The sequence below is a fragment of the Neoarius graeffei genome, chromosome 3, assembly GCF_027579695.1.
Source record: "Neoarius graeffei isolate fNeoGra1 chromosome 3, fNeoGra1.pri, whole genome shotgun sequence".
Taxonomy (NCBI): Eukaryota; Metazoa; Chordata; class Actinopteri; order Siluriformes; family Ariidae; genus Neoarius; species Neoarius graeffei.
Genome location: NC_083571.1, coordinates 73,568,448 through 73,590,319, shown reverse-complemented (window position 1 = coordinate 73,590,319; position 21,872 = coordinate 73,568,448). Strand labels below are relative to the sequence as shown.

General features: G+C 38.7%; 2 protein-coding genes across 5 annotated transcripts; one reads left to right on the top strand and one right to left on the bottom strand.

Annotated features, from left to right (window-relative positions):
- Positions 1–208: 208 nt before the first annotated feature.
- LOC132883547 (uncharacterized) lies at positions 209–20,398 on the top strand. The gene is made up of 6 exons (XM_060917279.1): positions 209–232; positions 17,410–17,464; positions 19,162–19,445; positions 19,808–19,869; positions 19,960–20,108; positions 20,258–20,398. Exons 2-6 carry the CDS (start codon positions 17,425–17,427, stop codon positions 20,347–20,349), a joined length of 627 nt encoding a protein of 208 aa, XP_060773262.1. The 5' UTR covers positions 209–232; positions 17,410–17,424; the 3' UTR covers positions 20,350–20,398.
- On the bottom strand, positions 1,620–17,163 carry LOC132883546 (uncharacterized). 4 transcript variants are annotated; one of them, XM_060917277.1, is made up of 6 exons: positions 16,971–17,163; positions 10,950–11,181; positions 6,147–7,041; positions 5,960–6,014; positions 5,414–5,567; positions 1,620–2,269 (listed from the first exon to the last, which is right to left on the bottom strand). In XM_060917277.1, the coding sequence occupies exons 1-3, from the start codon at positions 17,061–17,063 to the stop codon at positions 6,239–6,241; spliced, it is 1,128 nt and encodes a 375-aa protein (XP_060773260.1). In that variant the 5' UTR covers positions 17,064–17,163; the 3' UTR covers positions 1,620–2,269; positions 5,414–5,567; positions 5,960–6,014; positions 6,147–6,238. The 4 variants fall into 4 exon arrangements, with proteins under 4 accessions (XP_060773260.1, XP_060773258.1, XP_060773259.1 ...); XM_060917275.1 differs by lacking the exon at positions 16,971–17,163 and adding an exon at positions 13,317–13,682; XM_060917276.1 differs by lacking the exon at positions 16,971–17,163 and adding an exon at positions 13,329–13,681.
- Positions 20,399–21,872: the final 1,474 nt, after the last annotated feature.

The following is a 21,872-nucleotide window of genomic DNA, read 5'->3' as shown; positions in this document are numbered from 1 at the left end:
TCCTGCTGTAGATAAACGAAAATGGCAGGAAGCATCATTTGGTAATAATGTTGTTTTTCAGGTTGTCAGCCAAGCTGTGATTGGCTGCCAGGCCCTTTTGACGTCATGGGTTTTGCATCATGAGAGTAAATACGTTGTTACTCCTGTTGAATAAATATCCCATTTACCTGCTCGATATTTTACACTTTGCCACTAGACTGAGACACTCCATCTCTGCTACCTGTGGACTCAGGTGAGTTATTACTTTACTTTCTCCTGAGAATCACCAGACTGTAAGATGATATAAAATGTATTAGGCTCTTATAGATAATTTAATTATTAAGATATTTAATATTCACTGAAACATTATGCTTAAAAATGTTATATTCACTTACAGTGTACATGATGGAATATTTTGTCTGCTGTCAAGAAAATTGCTTAAAATATACAAATTAATTAATTAATTAATTAATTAATTAATTAATCAATTAATTAATTAATTAATTAAATACAACTACTTATAATATCTTATTCTAATTATACAGCTGTCATTTAAAATTATTATTATTATTATTATTATTATTATTATTATTATTATTATTGTCGTTGTTTTTGTTGTTGTTGTTGTTGTTATTGTTGTTGTTCCTGTACCTTTATTTATGCTGAACTTTTCAAAAAGTTACAAAGTGCTTTACAAGCATTAAAACATTTCAAAACTGAGACGAGTGAAATTAGGCAATTAAAATAATGAAAAATAAAATGGAAAAGGGGCGGCACGGTGGTGTAGTGGTTAGCGCTGTCGCCTCACAGCAAGAAGGTCCTGGGTTCGAGCCCCGGGGCCGGCGAGGGCCTTTCTGTGTGGAGTTTGCATGTTCTCCCCGTGTCCGCGTGGGTTTCCTCCGGGTGCTCCGGTGTCCCCCACAGTCCAAAGACATGCAGGTTAGGTTAACTGGTGACTCTAAATTGACCGTAGGTGTGAATGTGAGTGTGAATGGTTGTCTGTGTCTATGTGTCAGCCCTGTGATGACCTGGAGACTTGTCCAGGGTGTACCCCGCCTTTCGCCCGTAGTCAGCTGGGATAGGCTCCAGCTTGCCTGCGACCCTCACTGTAAAAAAAAATTCCGTAAAAAAACGGATAAAGTCCTGGCAGTAAATTACCAGTAACTTCTCCGTTTACATTACGGCCCTTCCGTTTATTCTGTAACGGAGAATTCCGTATTTTTAGAGTAAATTCTCTGTCCATCATAAAAAGGAGAATTCCGTAGATTTACAATACATTCTCTGTTCATTCACATGTACTCCCGTTCATTATAGAAAAGGAGAATTCCGTAGATTTACAATAAACTTTCTGTTCATTCACATGTATTCCCCTTCATTATAAGAAAGGAGAATTCTGTGGATTTACAGTAAATTCGGTTCTTTCACAGACACTTCTTTTAGTGGAAAACTGATAACCCCTTAGATATAAAGTCGATTTCTGTCCAAACTAGGAAAAAATGTCTTAAGGACAAATATATGAATCTGAATATGCATTACCAATATGTGATAGTTTAATATATATAAACAGAGATTGTTTTTGTCATCTACACAAAGTTAAGTCTTTTAATACAGTACATTACACACGTCTACACAAGGTGAGATGCCATTTTAGTAGTTTATTTCAATAATTCATGCTATGAATTCAGAGATGTTATCTTCATCAAATATTCATTATGACTAGCACACTGACATTTTTAAGAACATACAAAAAACACAAAATGATTTGATATTTGTACCTTTTAAATTGGATTGAAGGGACAGGTCTATGGGAAGTCATGCTGTTAATTCACAAATAATTAATTCAAGAATATTTAACACCACCACAAATTTCATCAAGTATTCATTATGACTAGCACCCTGTCATTTTTAAGAACGTCATGCAACATACAAAACCCACAAAATGATTTGATATTTGTAACTTTTAAATTGGATTGAAGGGTGAGGTCTATGATTCCCAACAAACAGGTTTCAAAGTCTCTTAAGAAAGAACAAAAAAAAGAAACACGCACCTAAACAATTAAGGGGTGGGAGTTGAGGGGCATTCCAGACCTCAGCAGAAACTCAGCTTTGTGTGTGTGTGCGTGCGCGCGCATGCGTGCACATGCATGCAAATGTTCACATTTCCATTCAGGGGTTTTCAAAACTGTTCAGTTCACACAAGAACTTCAGAAGTCTTGGGGGCAAGTGAAGGTGTTTCTTTCCCTTCTTCTCAGCCTTTGACCCTCGTTCTGGATTTATTCCCAGGAAAACTCTAAAAGAATATTTAAAGTATTTTTAGATATGCTGTTGGAGTGATGTTATGACTTAACACATAGAATTTGCTTATGCAAGCTAGTTGAATCATACACTTTGGGGCCTGACCCGCACGGATTTTATTGAAACTTGAAACTTTTATTGAAACTTGGTGTGCCTTTTTACTGGGAAGGTAGAATCCCAGAACTACGTTTGCCTGAGTCTGGCATCAATAAAAAGGGAGAAAAAGCTAAGAATGTCTAATTAAGAGGGTGGTACACTGTACATTCATCCTTGTTTATGTCAATCAATCACACAGAGATTGTTTGGATGATGTCTTATCTGGCTCTACAAATAGCTCAAAGAGCAGGGAATACAGCGAGCAACAGAATATGAATTATGAGATGTTAATATACTAAATATTGAATATAGAAAAAGTTGTCTTTTAAAATTAGTCAGTTTTTGCCTAGGACAGGATAGGTAGGATATCATGTCAATTTCATCAACAGAAAGTGTGGTCTTGGTCTCTAGAGTCATTGCAGAGATAATGCGACTTCTAGAGTGAAATGAGTTGTAGTAAAGTTGTAATAGAGTAGTGTCAGAGAAGAGTACCCCAACTGACAGGAGTTCCCCATCTGACACTCCACCCAAAATGCTCATGCTATTTTGGGCGGAGTGACAGGTTGGGTACGTACCGTATATCAGGTGGGCTAACCTTCTCTGATACTACTGTACTACTACAACTACTTTATTACAACTTATTTCACCCTAAACGTCAAATTATATGACAAGGACCAAAGACCAAACTTTCAGGAGATGTTATAATACCCCAACTTAAGTAGAAAAATGACTCATTTTAATGTAGCTTTTTAAAATTCAAATGACAATATTTTAATATCTCATAATCTATCATAATATTCTGATGATTGTTGTATCCCATGTTGGTTGTGTAATTTGTAGAGCCAGAAAAGAGCTTCCAAGCTAAATCAAAACCATTTCTATGTGACTTACCCTGACAGACATAATCAAGGATAAATGTATGGTGTCCAACACTATTAATCAAAACTTTCTTAGTCTGTTTCTACCTTAAAGGTGCACTGTATTTAATACTGTATTTCCAGAATTAATTCTGCCCATTCACAAATGTCACCTTGTTCACAAATACTTACCACCACCATGAAATTTTAAGTATTCATAATGACTAGGAAAATTGCACTTTTCATTCATGAAAAGTGGGATCTTCTTCATGTCCGCCATTTTGAATTTCCAAAAATTCTACATTTTAAGCTGCAAAACTTATACTATACTATACTATACAATACTTTGGTACATTGGTTTATTACTTACGTAAATATTCATTAAAATCAAGTTTCATTAAAATCAGCCCCAAAGCGTCTGATTGCACATGAAATGAGCCTAATGGATTCATTGCAAAACAAATTGTAAATAGTTAGTACAATATTTAACCCTTTGAGACATGGCCTTATGCATTTGCTGTTACCAGAATGACAATGACCAAGTCGTAGTGCAGTACTAATGGCCCTCTGTTAGTAGTGTAGTACTGTCCAGTGAAGAAAATCACCGGAGCATCTCAGATGTGGAAAAATCTTTTTCTGCTTTTATTGAGCAGTGCCAAACTAACGTTTCGACGTTACCGCGTCTTCATCAGAGTCGTTCATCGTTTTTTTCCCGACTCTGATGAAGACGCGGTAACGTCGAAACGTTAGTTTGGCACTGCTCAATAAAAGCAGAAAAATATTTTTCCACATCTGAGATGCTCCAGTGATTTTCTTCACTGATTAGAACTCAGTCCTTTCCCGTGACGCACCAGATAGTGAGGAACAGGAGCGCGGTGGATCTACTTTTCTAGTGTAGTACTGTGTTTGTTAACTTTACAATGACCATTACAGCGTTCCACTAGTGGAACGGTGTGCATTATGGGGCTGCACTTTATTTTCAATTCTCACAAAATCAGAATTGGCAGAGGCTGAAAGTTGAAAAACTTTGAGCTTTTGAATTGTGTGTGAGGTGTCAAAATAGAACTTGTTGAAAAGAATCAGGGGACTGTCTAGAATGTGTGTGCCAAATTTCACCACTTTCTTTCACATGGTCCTATTGGCTGCCATATACATTATGGAAAAAAGATCTGTCACAACCATTTACCATACATTTCCATAGGCTGTCATAGACAAAGAATGTGGAGGAAAGATGCTGAATAAACCATATAGTACGAAGGATGAGCGACAAAAAAGGGCCAAACCGTGCCCTTTTGAGTAAAAGCATAAAAATCGGTACACATATCTTTCATGATATTCTGATTAATATAAGATGTGGAGGCGTTGCGAAAAATGCTGAATTTTCAAGATGGCTGCAAAATCCAATATGGCAAACCCATATTAATGAAACTACTGGGCACTTTGTAGTAAAAGCATGGAAAGTGGTACACAGTTACTTCTTCATGTGCTGATTAATAATAGAAATGGAGGCATTGCGAAAAATGCTGACGTTTCAAGATGGCCGCTAAATCAAATATGGCTAACCCATATTAGTGAAACCTCCCGGCACTTTGTAGTATAAGCATGGAAATTGGTACACAGTTCTTGATATGCTGATTAATAACTGTCACAAAAACGTCACAAAAAAAGCTGAATTTGCAAGATGGCCACCAAATCAAATATGGCCAACTACTAGATTGCTCAACATATGAAGTATATTTGTGCTGATTTGCATGCTCCTACTGCAAAGTGCATGGTGGTTATACTAATATGGGTCAGATATATTTGATTTGGCGGCTATCTTGAGAAATCAGATTTTTTTTCTGCTATGCCTCTACTTCTAATATTAATCAGCATATCAAGAGCTAACTGTATCAATTTTCATGCATTTACAACAAAATACCTGATAGTTTCATCAATATGGGTTGGCCATATTGGATTTGGTGGCCATCTTGAAAATTTAGCATCTTTAGCATCGCGACGCCTCCATATCTAATATTAATCAGCATACCAAGATGGATATGTGTACCAATTTGCATGGTTTTACTCAAAAGTCGCTCGAAGTCGCTCGTCTGCCGTACTAAACAGTAGCCTTCACAGCAAAACTGCTTGTGCCCCCCCCCCAAAAAAAAACAAAAAAACAAAACATAACAGTAAGAATTGCTTACCTTTGAATGAACTCCAGCGTGAGAGCCATGTCTTTTGGGTACTTTATGTTAAAAACATAAAATGCAGCAAAAGTGTAACTCAGAGCTACAATCATGGAGCTGATGTGGTTGTTTACGACTTCTTGGTCCACGGCGATTTTGTAATGATGATCACCTTAAACATGTAAAATTCATAAGAGAATATATTAACAAATGAAAACGGGTGGAACACGATACTTAATTATGAACTCCACGGCCACCTTGAAAGTGCTGGCTTCCAAACTTCTATTACTTCATGCACCGATCATAGAGTTTTAGCACACAAGACTTGATGGAAATAAGCCCACCCATTAAAAAGTTATTTCACAAACAAAACATAGAGTGAGTTTCTGAAAACAGAACAGACAAGAAGGGAGAAAGCGAATGGGGAAAGAGGAAGAGACAAAGAAGGGAGCGAGAAGCAGGAGAAAAAGACAGGAGAGAAGAAGCATGTGAGGAATGAGGAAGATAGACAGTGAAATCAAATCCATAACACATATTTTTTTGAATATCAAACAGATTACAAACCCGTGGTAAGGATGCAAGGTGTGCTTTGCAGTGGTAGTGCGGCAGCAGCAGATTCCTGTTGTTAGGAAATAAAAGAAGAAATACTGAATAGCTGAATAACTATTTTTCCATCCAGAACAGTATGCCCCATACAAATACATTGTAGTTCATCATGAATAACACAGTGATAAAACATTTATAAACCCACCTCACTTGGGTGGAAGAGTTGTTCAGGCTTTTCTCTGAAGAATTTTGCGATCCCAGAGATCAGCTGTACTAGATCGTTACTGGGTGCCATCTTTATCCCCCTGGACTGTAGAAAGTCTTTGATGCCCTTTCCCTTTCTGGACACCTCCTCTGCCAGCTTTGTTTGGACTTCCAAGCCAAGAAGTGTGTGTGTGTGTGGTCAAACATGCATGCAGCTTCAAAAAGGAAGGGCCACTCCTCCATTAGAGTTTTCACAGTGCTTCCATTGTTGATTGCAGTTCGTTGGATGGAGTATGTGTCAGTCATCAATTTGCGAACAACTGATTCCTCCAGCTGGCGGGTCTTGAAATCGTTCTTCAAGTCATCTTTTTTAGACTCTAGTTCAGGAGTGTTCTCAACAGCAGGCTGCCACTCCACACATACATATCGATCCGAGTGGCTGGACTTCTTTCTTATCTCATCTCCCCTTTCTGCTGCTGGCCTCGAGTTGAAGGTACATGGCCTACTAATGTTCTCAAGTCTGTTCTCAAGCTGTATGAACACTGAATCATACCCAGTTCCAATTACCGTGGTTCCATTCATCTCTCTGTCTTGGAAAGAGGAGGGATATTGTTGTACTATCTTCTTGGCAATCTCACGCAGCTTTCCTCTTCCAGGTCTTCCACGTTCTTTAGCTAGTACATCGTCAATAACTATACGGATCATCTCTCGTCTCTCTTTAGGTTTTGGTCTCTTCTTTTCACGTAAGGCAAGCATAAGGTTTGGAGGCATTTTGTGCCATAGTACAACAGTCTCCCGGGATGAAGACTCCTCCATGGGACCAGGTGTCAGAGGTGGATTTTCAGGGAGATGGACATTCGGTTGCAGAGACGTTGAGCCAAGTACAGCTTGCAAGTCTATGGATAAAAAACAACAATTTAATCAAATAAATATGGTTACACTTAGATTCACACCAGGGCTTGATGTTAACTTTTTTGCTTACCGGCCATTTTGGCTAGTGGTTGTCCTGACTCACTAGCCATTCAGTCTTTTCACTAGCCATAATTTACATAATAACAGCTATTTACATCATAACAGCTATAATGTAATATAATGGGCTATAATATAATAGGTCATAATATAATAAGCCACAATATAATATAATATAATATAATATAATATAATATAATATAATATAATATAATATAATATAATATAATATAATATAGGCCTAATACTGTGATATTGCACTTAAATGCCATTGGCCCATGCAAGAAAGAACTGATCTGCCAAGAATACCATTTGCTGTACATTGACCAGAAACGCCAAGCACAATGAACATACCCTGTTGTGCATCAAATTCTATGTAGTCATTATGACTGGGAAAATTGCACTTTTCATACAAGAAAAATGGGATCTTCTCCATTGTCCGCCATTTTGAATTTCCAGAAATGGGCATTTTTAGCTGGAAACTTACTGTATTTTGTCATACTGGTAAATATTAGTTTATTACTTGGTAAATATTCATGAAAAGATCAAATGTGGCAATAGGCATCTCATTTTCAATGAACATTGTTGTTGCAATACCTACTTTGACCACAGTCTTACACACTGCACCTTTAAGTTCTTTATTTTTTCAAAAAAATACTGTTATCATTGGAAGGTTCGTTCGAAAACATTTGAATTGAATTCAAACTGAATTGGGCTGGGGGAACAGTGACAGCAGTCAGAGGGCCCTCGGCCACAGGATACAGGAATCACAGGGCCCCTGGGCCATGCAGTATGGCAACCAGAGGGCCCCTGGGCCATGCGGTACGGCAACCAGAGGGCCCCTGGGCCACGGGATATGGCAACCAGAGGGCCCCTGGGCCACGCGGTACGGCAACCAGAGGGCCCCTGGGTGCTAAATTGGCCACACTGAGTGGACTGAAAGAAGGGGCGGAGACTTTGGCTCTCTCTCTCTATATATATATAGCCCCCTGCATCACTTCTCTTCACTCATAACCTGACCTTGGCTTTCAGCTTGACAACTTGCTTTGCATTCAACCTGTGCAACGTCACTTGTTTAGTTTAATATTCAACAGCCTTTTTAACCCTTTAATTATGTAATTATCCAAGTTCACTTTAGAACTTGCATCACTGAAATCCGAGACGGACAAGTCTGGCTCTGACTCGGAGTTGAGGCATAACGCCACTGCCTCCTCCAGAGTTAAAAAAAAAATGGCGTCTTTTCTGCGCAGTCATTTTCTTGGTCTGGCTAGTTGTTCTGAGGTAAATTTAATAACAATAGCTGCTACAGAAGAAGATTTGGCACGAGACCACAGGAATTGACAGTAATGTAAGCAAACAAAGTGTAAACAAACATGGACGATTGACTAATTTAGCCAGCTATGAAGATGCGCCCAAACACAGAATCAGTCTGAGCCGCAACCAAGGGGACACCACGTAAAAACATGACCATATCTAAAAATAATTTCATACAAACATATACATTTTAATACACAAATACGTGTATTACAGTCTCATTAACTAGTGTCATTTGTATTTGAAGTTCAGCAACAACATTTTTTGCAGTTACAGGTGTATTTTCTTGTCGGGCGATTTCGGGCGCTTTCGGCAGCTATGGGAGAATACAAGTCGGGCGCTAACGGCAGCTATGGGAGAAAGAGGGTTAAAGGCTTGTATACATTTATATTATATTATATTACATTACATGGGTCGTCTTCACTCTGTAGAATGCGCCGTTCATTTGAATGGGGCTCCCCAACGTTCGCACGTCTGTTATTTGAGGATCAGACGTGTTGGTCTATATCGGACCGCTGCCAATGGCAACAGACACCGGTGTTCCAGAACGGCAACGGACTATTTTGTGTTGCGCAAGCAACAACCTCTCAATCATTCATTAAACTTAACATGAAATCAAAAACGTCGCCACCATGTGTGAATAATTTAAGTATAGCCATGTAATAAGCGGGTTAACGCAAGGCGAGGCGGTCCCTTTCGTGGAATAGCGGCACTTCAGAGAGATCAAGACCCATGATTCTCTCTGTCGTGCCGCTATTCCACGGTAGGGACCTTCTCGCCGAACGTTAACCCTTACATATTATATTATATTATATTATACGTATATCATACAGCACCTTCAAAGGTTAAAAGCCTACCTTAAAAGGCTAGTGCATTTCGTGTTTATATTATATTAAAAATTTTATAAAAAACACCTTCTGCACTTTAAGGCTTGTTGTATTGTATTGACTTTTGGCCATCTCTGGCAACTTCATCTAGTGAATTTAGCGACTTTTTGCATATTACCTTTGATATGTAAACAACAGCTACTTTCTGCCCTTAAGCTTTACATTGCAGCTTTTGGCCATCACTAGGAGTTTCACAAATTCCTTAATCAAACGCTCTCTACCTAATGGTCAGTCTGTGACAAGGCAGTGGCTCCTTTACTCTCCTTCCTCTGGTTGCATCTATTGTTTTGCTTGCAAACTGTTCTCAAGTAAGCACAATGCGTTTGTCAACGGGTTTTCTGATTGGAAACATTCTGAGCGTATCGGTGAGCATGAGAGGAGTGAGGAGCATAGGGCTTGCATGTTAGCATTACACAGTCGTTCCAAAGACACAGGAAGAATTGATTCTGATCTTGTCAAACAAATTGATGGAGAAAGGCAATACTGGCGGGACGTTTTGAGAAGAGTTGTTGCTGTAATTCAGTTTTTGGGAGAGAGGGGCCTTGCCTTCCTCCATATTATTGTATAATTTACTGTGTGTAGCACTCAAGAAAATGTCAGGTCTAAAATAGCTGTGTAATGTGTATTAAGCTATCTTACCCATATATTTTCTAAAAGTCTATACTCTGTTATCTAATGTGCATTGAAACATCTCCCAACTTCCCACATTCCTCTCTTCCTTAGTTCTGCAATGCACTTTGCATTACATTGAAATGCATTAATTTTCAATAGTTTCGGGCCTAAAATAGCTGTGAATTGTGTATTAAGCTATAAAACCCATTTATTTTCTAAGGTCTATGCTCTAGATAAAATGTTATGTGCATTGAAACATCTTCCAGCTTCTAACATGCCTCTATACCTTTGGTTTGTAATGTACATTTTATCACATTGAAATGCATTGATTTTCATTCAAATACATTGGTCAATTATGGGTTTCAGGCCTAAAATAGTTATGTACATTAAGCTATCAAGCCCATATATTTTCTGAAGGCACATACTCTCCAGATGTGATATAGCAAGACTTGGAATTTGACCCATCCTGTTACAGTCTTCTGCCTCAATCTATCCCTATGTTATATTACGGGAAAAGGGTGTGATTGATATATAACTGTATATTTTCTACATGCCTATGATGTCTACATGTTATATAACACAGATGAAAACATATCCCATCATCCCACATACTTTCATACACCTATACCCATACATAGGCATGTATTGCAAACTGCACTGGGTAGCGTTATAAAAGCTAGTAAAAATATAAGACGGCTACCACTTAGAGAGGGCTATCATACCAAATAATGTCCCTCAGACATAGAGGATTACAAAAAATCAATGATAGATTTTGCCACCTCAGGTGGTACCAATATGTGAATTTTTGGGTCCTGGCCCATGGACTAAAAGTTGAATAAATATAGCTGCAAGCAGCAATGCGGGGCAAAGCAGTGAATCAACCTGTCCCAGCCCATGTTGCCATCGCAACAGATAGATCTGACAAGGCAGATGATCAGAGGCATACACAAAGTTTTTTTCCAAGCAGAACACTTCGCAATATAGTGTATTTGGTTTACAGTATAATAAAAGTAAACACTTACCTGCAGTGAAGGCTTGAATTAACCGCCTCCTTTGAATTGGAGGCAAAATGCCATCCAAGTCTTCGCTGGTTAGGTATTGCATATCATCAATGCTGTTAACACCAATATGTTTTAGATGATCCATCAGCTCTTCTATGACGTCAGTTGTTAGTACAGGCATGGCCCTTGTTATAACATTCTTCACAACCTCCATTGTGGAAGATGCCTGAGTGGCGAGAGCAACCTTGCACCTCTGTGGTAAAAGGACAGTGGAGAATAATCACTGAGACTGTCAAGGGTTTTACAAGAAAGAGTTTCTGAACCATTTTTTTCCATTTCATAGACACCAATCTCAGGTACCCAGCTGGCAGTTTTCCCCTGTAGCAAAAGCAGGACAGTTTTTTCACATTTGATCAGAATGCTGGCTATTTCACCCAACTGCAGTTGTCCTTTGGTATATTCCTGTATCACAAGCATACCATTTGCATACTTGGTCCCTTTAACTTGTACTTTGTCTGTGACAATGGAGTTGGAGGAGTCTAGTCCAAAATCTGCAACAGCTGCCCTTATGCTAGCATCATACAGCTGTGGATAGAACCGTGTGGAGTCTGACACCTGAACCTGGGAGCTGAATAAATTTCCCTGACTCTGATAAGCTTGAAACAGCTGATGCCTATTCGCAAGTGACTTTGTGACATTCTTGAAGTTTTGACTTGACCTAGTGCATCTTTTAAAATAGCTATGTTTGCTTTCAAAGCGCATCGTCCATGTGTGTATGAGAGGACCAAAATGTAAACTCAAATCTGCATAGTGCAAAAGATAGTGGTGTTTTGGTCTCAGAGGGGAATGTGGGAACAACTCCTGCCTCATTTCCACATACTCTTCAGTCAGTACCTTCATGTATGCAATCTGGGACTCTGAAAGGGTAGGTGCACAGACAACTTCAACTAACTCCCTGAGAAGAAGACACGCCTGCCAGACAGCATTATCAGCATCTGCAATTTTATCATACACCAAAATGGGCAGGAACTGCAATAACCACTTGTTCTGGGCTGCATGGCCACCAAGTTTTGTTCCTTTGTTTGGAATAGCATTTGGCTTGTTACTGCTTTCACCTGGAAATGAAGTGAGTCTTTCATTTAATAACTTGTAACTAAACCACTTCTCGTTCTTAATTAAGTACTGCAAATACATTGCCAGATCATAGTCCACAACACCCTCGAACAAATCATGCGCTAAACAGGGCAGCAGTCCAGGCTGACAGACATGAAAATGTGACAGTTTGTTAAACACACTGTTGCCTTTAATGCCCTGATGTGTGGTCACATCTGGGTGACTCTCCAGAAACTGCACAGAGTCATTATACTCAGTAGGATCTCTTGGAGTGAAAACTGTGAGAGGATTGGCCAAAAACGCGGGTCTTGTGACAAGACAGTACCTACAGAAATACTCAGCACAACTAAAATTTTCTGTGAACCCTCCAATCATGTGGGAACCCAGATTATCTCCCATAATGCATGCAACAGTGCCTTTCAATGTCTTATCCTCAAAGGAGATGCCCTTTTCCTCCAATTCACCCAAATCTGACACAAGCTCCCTGAAAACCTTGTCCACGCCAAAATATTTATAGTCTTTCTCTGAACAAAGCAGTACTAATTGAATCTGATCAACTGTTGATCTCAGATGTGGATGTAAATTACCAAGAGTGAAATACACAGCTAAAATTTTGTGCTTTTGCTTGGCAGATCCAAGAGGGTTAGCTACTTCAAAAGCATCCTGAAAAAGCATCACCTTTAAACTGTCTGGGTCTGTGGCAAACATCTCATTTGACCTAACAACATGCCCATCAGTAAAATCACGAAATACATGTATAGGCCTACCATGTTCAGCAAGGTCACCACTGTGCATCAGCTTTTTCAACATTGCCCTGAGACTGTCAAGTAAAGGAACATAATGGTAGTGTCGCCTCTTCCCACTGTCATTGTACCCCAGTGTCACTTCCACAGGGTGAACATAATTAAAGTGAGACTTAAAGTATTGCAGCCTGCGGTGGTGTGTTGTTAAAGGCCCACTGGCACATAAGGCTGCATGCAAAGGGCTCTGTTCGTATACGCTCTGTCCCAGACTTAGTAAGGTTTCACGTTGGACACCATACTGTTCCAATTTTAAGCCCAAAACTCCCATTGTGAATTCCTGCTGCACATCCTGCAGTGTTTTCATTTCATTGACAATTTCTGAAATAGTAGAGGCTGGAACTAAGTATTTAGTCTGTAAACCTAAACAAAACAGGGCCAGATTTTCAATGAACCTATCTTGTGCATTTTTGTCATTGTCTGTATTACCCTGACATACCTGACTGTGTACATCAGTGTCGGGATCTGTACTCACATATGTACTGACCTCTGGTGTGCTGTCTGTAAGACGAGCCTGTACATCTGATAAATAAATGGAAGATATTTGGGTCGTGTTCCACCCACGATGAATCCTGGAAATATGGGATGAGAGAGAGGTCTTCACATTAAAAGTACGACCACAGCCATCAAACGGGCACACAACATGGAGACCTTCTTGGATGTGGTCATTTAAGTGAGACACCAGCTGTTTAAGCTCTACATATTCTCTCGTGCAATAATTGAATGAACACTTTAAAGGCACAGACACACTGCGGTTCCAAGTTTGCCTAACACTTCTCTCAGGATGGGTTCGTGACATGTGAACGGCGAGGCTGTTGAAAGAAGAAAATCTACTACCACAATCTCTAAGCGCACATGACATACGCACGTTGTTCAGGTGTCTGTGTGTTCTGCAGTGACTGACATATTCCGTGGATGACACAGACTTAAAACCACATATGCTACAGGTCAGCATGGTGGCAGGCAAATGGGACTGTGGCAAGTCCAACTTGATTTTAACTGAATAGACGGTTAATAGCTATATTCTCGTTAACGGCAATATAGCTATTAACCGTCTGTTCAGTTACCAACATGAGCCTTGCTGAGCTAACTTAGCTAGCAACTTGGGCGGCCAAACGGATTGTGGACGCTAAAAATTAAGTAAAAGTGAAACAGGACAACAGAGTCATGATAATGTAGACAAAACTATAACGTATGTTGTAAGTCTATAGAAATCCGAAACCCTACATTTACGACAGGGGCGTGTTTAGCCTATTTTTGGGGGTGCTCAAGCACCCCCAAAAACGAGCTCAGCACCTCCTAGCTCAGCACCCTCAAAAACACTGCTTTTGGACGTAATTTTCAGAAATAAGCGCCCTTGCGCACTGCGCAATGAATGTGTGCGCGGGCGTGTGTGTGTTCTTGAATTCACCTGTTACGTGATAGTTCTACGAGCAGTAAAATACCTCTCCTCCTTGCGTCCCCTCTGATTGGGTTGCCTGCCTGCGCGAGTGCTTGCTACGACATGGTGGGTTTTTTTTTAAACTGGATTCCACACCGATGAGGAACTCGAAGTAGCACCTGAGTATTACTGGCATAGCGAGATGTGAAGGTACGGACTGGAATTACAATTGTTAAACACAACACAATAATATGCATAATGAAATATTGATGTTCCCTGGTCTATGAATAGAATGATAAAAACAACATTTATCATCCATATCGAGATACTTTTGTGCAGAGCTGTACAAGTGCTACGGTGCTAGACCACCGTGTGTTACTCAGTTTTATTTAATGTAACATAGCGTTTACGTTTGCTTATCATTCACAAATCCAAACCCTGGTCATTGTCTGGGGGGACAGTGAGTGTGGTTTGGATATAGCCTACGTTTTCAAAAGAACACTACCAAAATATAACAAATATAACAAAAAATATAAACTAATGTAAACTAATGTAAAATCATAATAATACACACTATTATTACACAATACACAATAACACATTAATTAACAATTACCACTGTTCAAAATGAATAGCTCCAATATTACAAATGCAGTAGTAGGTCTTGTTTAGTTAAAAATATAACGTAAATATTTGTGTCAGTGGCTGTAAATGTGTAGATATCATAGTTTATTGGGTCAGCTTCTGTTAAAACATTGCATAAGTCTAGTCTTGTCTAGTCTAGTCTTCTTGTCTAGTTAAGTCTAGTCTAAATGCGGAATAAACGTGGAAACACTGTCGTTCAAGCCAGGTGTCTCTGTCAGCTCTGGGGGCTAAGCACCCCCAAAGATCAGATGCTAGAATCGCCCCTGATTTACGAGATGTAGATCCTAGCCTATTAAGACATCACAAGTTGGCTGGTAATCTTGACCGCTCTGATAGCTGTGTCGTGGAAGATATTAAAAAAGACTAGACTCACGACATGATTCCAGGCTGTAGCCGATTAAATTGAACTACATACAAAGATGATTTGATTAACTGTGTAACTTATTATTAGGATGCAGTGCTGCAGCACAGCAACCTATGGGCTCCCCTAGGGGAGCCCATAGGTTGCAGTGCAAAGCACTGCAACTATTGTTCTTCTACGTATTTTTCTTCTTCTTCTTCTTCTTATTCCTACGCAAATTTTGATTTCGAATAACTCAATAACCGTACGTCGCACACAGACAAACAATATATCAAAACGTGCGGCTCGATCGGACTCGCTATGCTATTACTTTTCTCTATAGAATACGATTTTTTCGCGACGTAGTCGCGAAAAAATCGCCCCAAAAAACTCCATTCATTTCTATGGAATTAATTGAAAAAAAAGCACTTTTTCAATGTTTTTCAAACATCCACTGCTCTGGCATGCTTTCACCTAGAGACATGATTCAAACTCTAAAACGTAGGAAAACTTCTCCTCTGTGGATCTGGCATTCAACTTTTCTGCTAGGTTTTACACTTTCGGATCAGGCCCGGTTCAAACGCCATGTGGTTTCTGGGAGAAAATCCGGCTTTTGAATGGGTGTCTATTGCGTTACACACCAGTGAGGGTCGTTAAGCTTAGAGTGTAGGCGGCTTCAAAAAAAAGGTCAAACTTTCTCGCTTAAACTCTGTTTTCAGCCACAAATTTCACTCTACAGACATGATTTTCTCAAAAGTAGTAGGAAAACTTGTCCTGATTCACACAATGTGTCTACCTAAACGATAGGATTTACGGTTTTTGAATGACAAGCCTCAAAGTGAGGAGAGCACAGGTGAGCGGCCTCATTGACTCCCAGTATAAACGTTGCTGAAAAGTCACTCGTTTTTAACTCCCTGTAGCGTCCTCATTTTTAACAATACAAACAAAAAAATACATCATTTTATTCAGGAGACCCTTCTAGCGCTCACTGTGAAAGAATTTTGTGAATAGCTGCTTTCGTTGTCGAGTTATTTGTGATTGTTCGAGGCCTACTCTTTGCAAAACACAGTAGACACCTGACATAATCTTGTGTGTGTTTCTTAACTCTCCTGTTCAGGCCCGTCACCATGCCAATTGGGGCCAGTGACGGGGCAGAGGGAAAAGCTGTCTCAAGCACAAACACAAATCATGCTCAAAATTTCAAACTTAAACTGTTTTCAGCCACAAATTTCACACTACAGACATAATTTTTTCAAAAGTAGTAGTCACACTTGTCCCAAAAAAAACCCATTCATTTCTATGGAATTAATTGGAAAAAAAAAGCACTTTTTCAAACATCCGCTGCTCTGAGAAACTGAGAGGAGGGCAGCCGACAGGCCTCACCTTAGCCGCCCACTTTATTAGGAACACTTCTGTTCGTACATACAAACTACAAACACTCTTCTTAGAGTTTAGAGTTTATTTTATTTTTAAAAGGGACAGTGCACAAATTAAACATTATCCTTGTGGTAAGGACAGATGTCTGTCCCAGGTTATAGCAGTACATGCTAATTTCCGCCTGTAGTCACTTTGGTCATACTGTTGAATAGCTCTTCTTCATGACGGCTGCTGTCTCAAGCACACACATAATCATTGCATTGAAACGTCATTGCGGGTCACACATTCACGGCCAGCGAACATGCGTGAGCGAATTGCTTCGCGCACTGCATCCTCTCACAATTTCCCCCGGGGAATTGTCCGGTCTAGTTAATAATACTATTTACCACAGAAGTGCAGTACTCCAACTCACTCAGACAGCAGAGAGCGAGCAAGCGGCGGCTGCGTTCCCTCTGAAGACAGTCTCTCCCACAATGCATTGCGTTCTTCAAAATACGGGTAAATCATCCGTAGAATAATATTACGGAAAATTCCCTCCTAAGAATACGGTAGTTCGTACCTTTTAATTACGGACATTTTTTACAGTGCTGTAGAAGGATAAAGCGGCTAGAGATAATGAGATGAGATGAAAATGGAAAAGCAAGAGCATTAATAAAAAACCATGTATGAATACATATTGAAAATAAATAAAATAGAAATAAAATAGGGGGAAAATGACAACAGTAATAATAAAACAGGGAAGATATGTAAGATAAGATTTATACAGCCACAGAGACACTTTGCTTGCATAGCTGATATATAATCTGATATATAATTGACTTGCAGGTTGTAAACAACACCATGGACAGGAAGATTATACTGGCCGTTTTGTGTCTGATTGGTAAGTGTTCACTGAACTTCATCTCAGTTTCTGTCGTCATTTCTATTATCCTGCTGAAATATATTTGCTAGAAATAGCATTGTAGATTAATTTTTAGGTTATTTTTTAAATGTAAGTATTGTCAGTTTACACATTATACTAAAGTTCCTCGAGAACTGTGACATTTGTGACACAATAACACTGGCAGTAAACCACAAAATTGTCAAACTTGCTCTTGGTTCTAACGTTTATCTTCATTCGTCGATGAATTCTGCGATGAATAGTGAGCGATCTATTGATTTATCCTGATATCTCGTGTTGAGTGCTTGGCCTTTTATCACAAAGAACTTATCAGTGTCTTGTTTTCACTTAGATGCATATCTGTACTGAAGTATAGAAACAGACTAAGTGTGCCTTTCAGAATGATCGTGAGACAGATTATTTCAGAAGGTTTCATTGTGTAAACAGCATGATGGTGGTAGCTCAGCAATGCCTAACTGGATATATCTGCTGATGGTCATATTTGTGACATATCCTGCTTTAATAAGTCGATTAATTTAATTTGAATATCATTATGTCCCAATGGTTGGGTTGAAACGCTGTCTTGATGTCATCCATCAAGTCCTTATTTGAGATAGTTCTTGTCATTTGCAGATCACATCTGATGATCTATACTCAGGAAATGTTGCAGTTGGTCAAACAGAGAAGAGTAATATAGAGGAGAAATATTCCAAATGTTCCATGGAAAATACACACTGCTTTCTTTTTATTAACATTGTTTACTTCCAGCATTTAAAAAGGTGGAGGGGCAGGGAATAACATCTATGTGGAGGGGCAGGGAATAACATCTATAATTTATATATAATTTAAAAGTTTATATATAACTTTTGGCATTTGAAATTGAAATGTGTTTCATCTGAATAACAAAAAGAGTACACAGAAAAGTTCTAACCCTTTAATTCAAGCAAAAAAAAACCCCACAAAACTTAGTTTTTTCATTTCTCCTTTTATGTAATTTGTACTTTGATATAGATGTGCTCAGTCCGTTAACTTTCAGTTTCTCCTCCAAAATTATTTTCGTGGAAGATTAATGATAGAGTAAATAATCCTCTTCATTCACATTCATTCCACCTGTGAGTGAGTCTGTACTGCGCCTCCTGGCGACGTGTTACGGAAACGTCACCAACATGGACTAGAATATATTAACCCAATGGGGCTCAAAACTCAGTGGGTGTGTCACACTGTGTAGTCATGTTATACACTGGCACTGATTGGCTGTATGCACCTCCAGTAGAGCGTATCCCTGCCTTCAGCACTGGGCAAGTTCCAGTTCACCCACAGCCTCGCTTCACATCATTCTGGCAGTGGTGCTGTTACACTCGGTCTAAAAAAATCACAAAGAATACTCTTTAAAATGTTTATTAATCACAGATGAGGTCATGTGAATGCTTAAAAAATGGAACCTTATATTTATTTTTCTTTTACCTTTTTTTTTTGGGGGGGGGGGGGGCAGTTAATCCTGATAGTCCATTGATATGAGCCGCCCCTGACTCTGCAGTTTACCTCAAAGATTAAAATCATAGATTAAACAGATCTGTGATTCAGCTGAGCTTTATGAAGCACATTGCCTTGTAATCAGCATCAGTTTCTAATTTTGATTTCAACTTTGTTATGGTCCACTATTCTATTCTAATCATCTTCAATGGTCATGACTTCAGCCCTAAGTGCAGCTCAGGTGGGCTCTGCAGTGGACCCGACTTCACCCGCAAGCACAGCTGAGATCGACCCCACAATGGATGTGACTTCACCCGCAATCACAGATGATATCAACCTTACAGTGGGCAAGACTTCGCCCCCGAACACAGCTGGCACAACTACAACAAATGCACCAGTAACTGAAGTTTTCACATTGATCTTCCGCATCAAGGAAACCTTTGTGCCAGCACTGGCTAACCCAAATTCTAAACAATTTAAAGACAAAGCTGAAAAAGTCACTCGTGAGGTATGTTTTCCAGATAATGCCACCATTCCAATTTATTTAATTCTGCTAAACATGAGAGATTTTGCCACACAAACACTTCTATTGCCATATAAGACAACCCGAAGAACGCATCTGGTTCTAATCATGCATTTCTGTTCACAGTGTGTGTGCAGGACATGTGTGACTTTTGCCCTTTTGTTCCAATTTTCACGTTCAATTTCAGTGAAATCCAATTCAATTGACATAACACAATTTGAATATGATTTAGAGCATTTGTAAGTGTCTTCGCATATTAGTTATTATTGCTAACTTTATCTATGGCTAAATAACAAACCATTTTATCTGTGGGTTTTTGATCACCGAATTCATCTTCTTCTTCTTAGATTGAACCATTGTACAAGAAAGCCTTTAAAAACTTCCATCTCATGCAAATCTTCCAGTTCAGGTAAGAAGGCAGATATGGCTCTGAATGTTTGTTTCTTTGTTGATTAATGGTTGAATTTTAACCTGTATCTCTTTGTTTGTGCAATTTCAGGAATGGTTCTATTGTGACACACAGCCTCATGTCTTTCCTTTCTGGTGCTAACGTGACTGACACCAAAGTGAAAGACGTCCTTGCCAAAGGAGTTAGCAGCTTGACCTTTCCTGTTGAGCCAAACTCCATCAATGTCACGCATGTTATTAGTGAGTATCAACATGCGAAGAAATTACTGTGTTATTTATTAATTAGTGCTTATTAATTGTAAATAATCCAAACTCAAATTTCTTGTATATTTTTAGGTTTAAGTATGTATTTGTGTACATTTCATTTCATGTATGTTTATATTTTGCAGGTAATTCCATGCCACCATTGATTGCCAGCTCACTTTCCATGATATGGATGTCTCTTCTACCACTTCTACTTTCAGCGGCATTGCACTGTTAGCTCTAAGCCTGATCAGAAAACACACACAATAACTTAACAACGCTATTTAACATTTCAACCTATTCTACTGTTGTAAGTAGGTCCTTTTGTAACCACAAACAGTAACATGTATGTTTGCTTTTTACTGATTAATATTTAATTCATATGCTAAATGGAATCGGGTGTTTTTATAAACAATATCTGCTTTCATGAGAAAAACACATATTTTAAATTATGAAACTGAGGATTTAATGATGGTGATGACATACCTGAACATTTCTCCACTTCTAAACAGTCCTATTGATTGCTGTCTTTCATTTATTCAATTTAAATCAATAGGAATATTCTTGAAACAGATGTATAGTTAACAGGATAAACTAATATGTCAATGTCTCGTCATTTGTATGTACACTAATTTATATATTGTGTATGGGAGTGTGCAATAACTATAAATGTTTTATGAAATAAACTTTGCACACTTTATTTGTGTAATTCAATTTTATTATTTCTTAAAATACAATATACACAATACACTGTATGGTGTATATATTATAAGCTGGCTGTAAGATTGAGTGCCATAATGGTTGTGAGGAGGTTGGAGCTCAGGTGGCATCTTAGTTCCGTAGTGTGCTGATTAGCACTCTGGACTCTGAATCCAGTAATCAAAGTTCAAATCTCAGGTAGAACCTCCCCAAAACTGTTCAAGGTTCTATAATATTGTAGCAAATATAACATTGTCTCAAATGTAGCTCATGTAGGGTTCATTATAGCAAATTCCAACTGAGGTGAGTGAAACAGATCTGCATTTTTTTTATTCATAAAGTAAAACTCTTGTGTTCTTTGGCTAAAAGAGGGAAGTTAGGAACATGTTAGTTAAATATGTTAATAAAGCTCTGGCGGTACCTGGATAAATCATGGTTAACCATAATTCAATCACTTATTAGTCCCTGCTTTTTGTGATGCAAACTTTTATTTTAATGGAACTTCACCTGAATCCTTCAGGCCTCCAAGTCGTCACGAGGTCTTTCCGTAATTGTCAGCTGCCCTTTCTCAGCAGTAGCAGTCACTGGTTGGGTCCAGATATTGAAATTGATATGATATATAATATCATACGATATGATTTGATCTGATATGATTGTCTTTTTTATTTGTAACTAAAAGACACTTTATATGGTAGACTTTACAGTAACCATCTTGATGGTACTGTAGACTAAGTGTCAGCCTTTTGGTAATTTCATTCGGCATTGAAGTCCCTCCTCATTCACTATGTACGGTACAAGTAAAAGTATTTTATTTAAATATTATTGATCTTTACAGTCCTAGTCTTTAGAAAATAACATCATAAAATCTCAGACTTTCCTGTGTGTGATATGCCCAAATATGTTGTAAAGTTCACTGATAAATAAAAAAATTGTTCAAAAGAAATTTTTGCATCTGAATTCTGTTCCAAAAATCACTAAAAGCTTGTCCGCCATTAGATTGCATCAATTTGTAGGTAATCAGTGCTGCATGTGTGACGTCATATGCACCACTGCCTTCTTTTG

Bases quoted from the DNA above. Each gene is read 5' to 3' on its own strand.
- LOC132883547 (XM_060917279.1), top strand. From the start codon at position 17,425: ATGGACAGGAAGATTATACTGGCCGTTTTGTGTCTGATTG. The intron at 19,446-19,807 runs GTATGTTTTCCA...TCTTCTTCTTAG, and splicing joins CTGAAAAAGTCACTCGTGAG to ATTGAACCATTGTACAAGAA. The intron at 20,109-20,257 runs GTGAGTATCAAC...TATATTTTGCAG, and splicing joins CAATGTCACGCATGTTATTA to GTAATTCCATGCCACCATTG.
- LOC132883546 (XM_060917275.1), bottom strand. From the start codon at position 13,640: ATGTCACGAACCCATCCTGAGAGAAGTGTTAGGCAAACTTGGAACCGC. The intron at 11,182-13,316 runs GTGAGTACAGAT...CTTTTACCACAG, and splicing joins CACCAGAGGTCAGTACATAT to AGGTGCAAGGTTGCTCTCGC. The intron at 7,042-10,949 runs GTAAGTGTTTAC...TTTTATCCATAG, and splicing joins AATTCAAGCCTTCACTGCAG to ACTTGCAAGCTGTACTTGGC.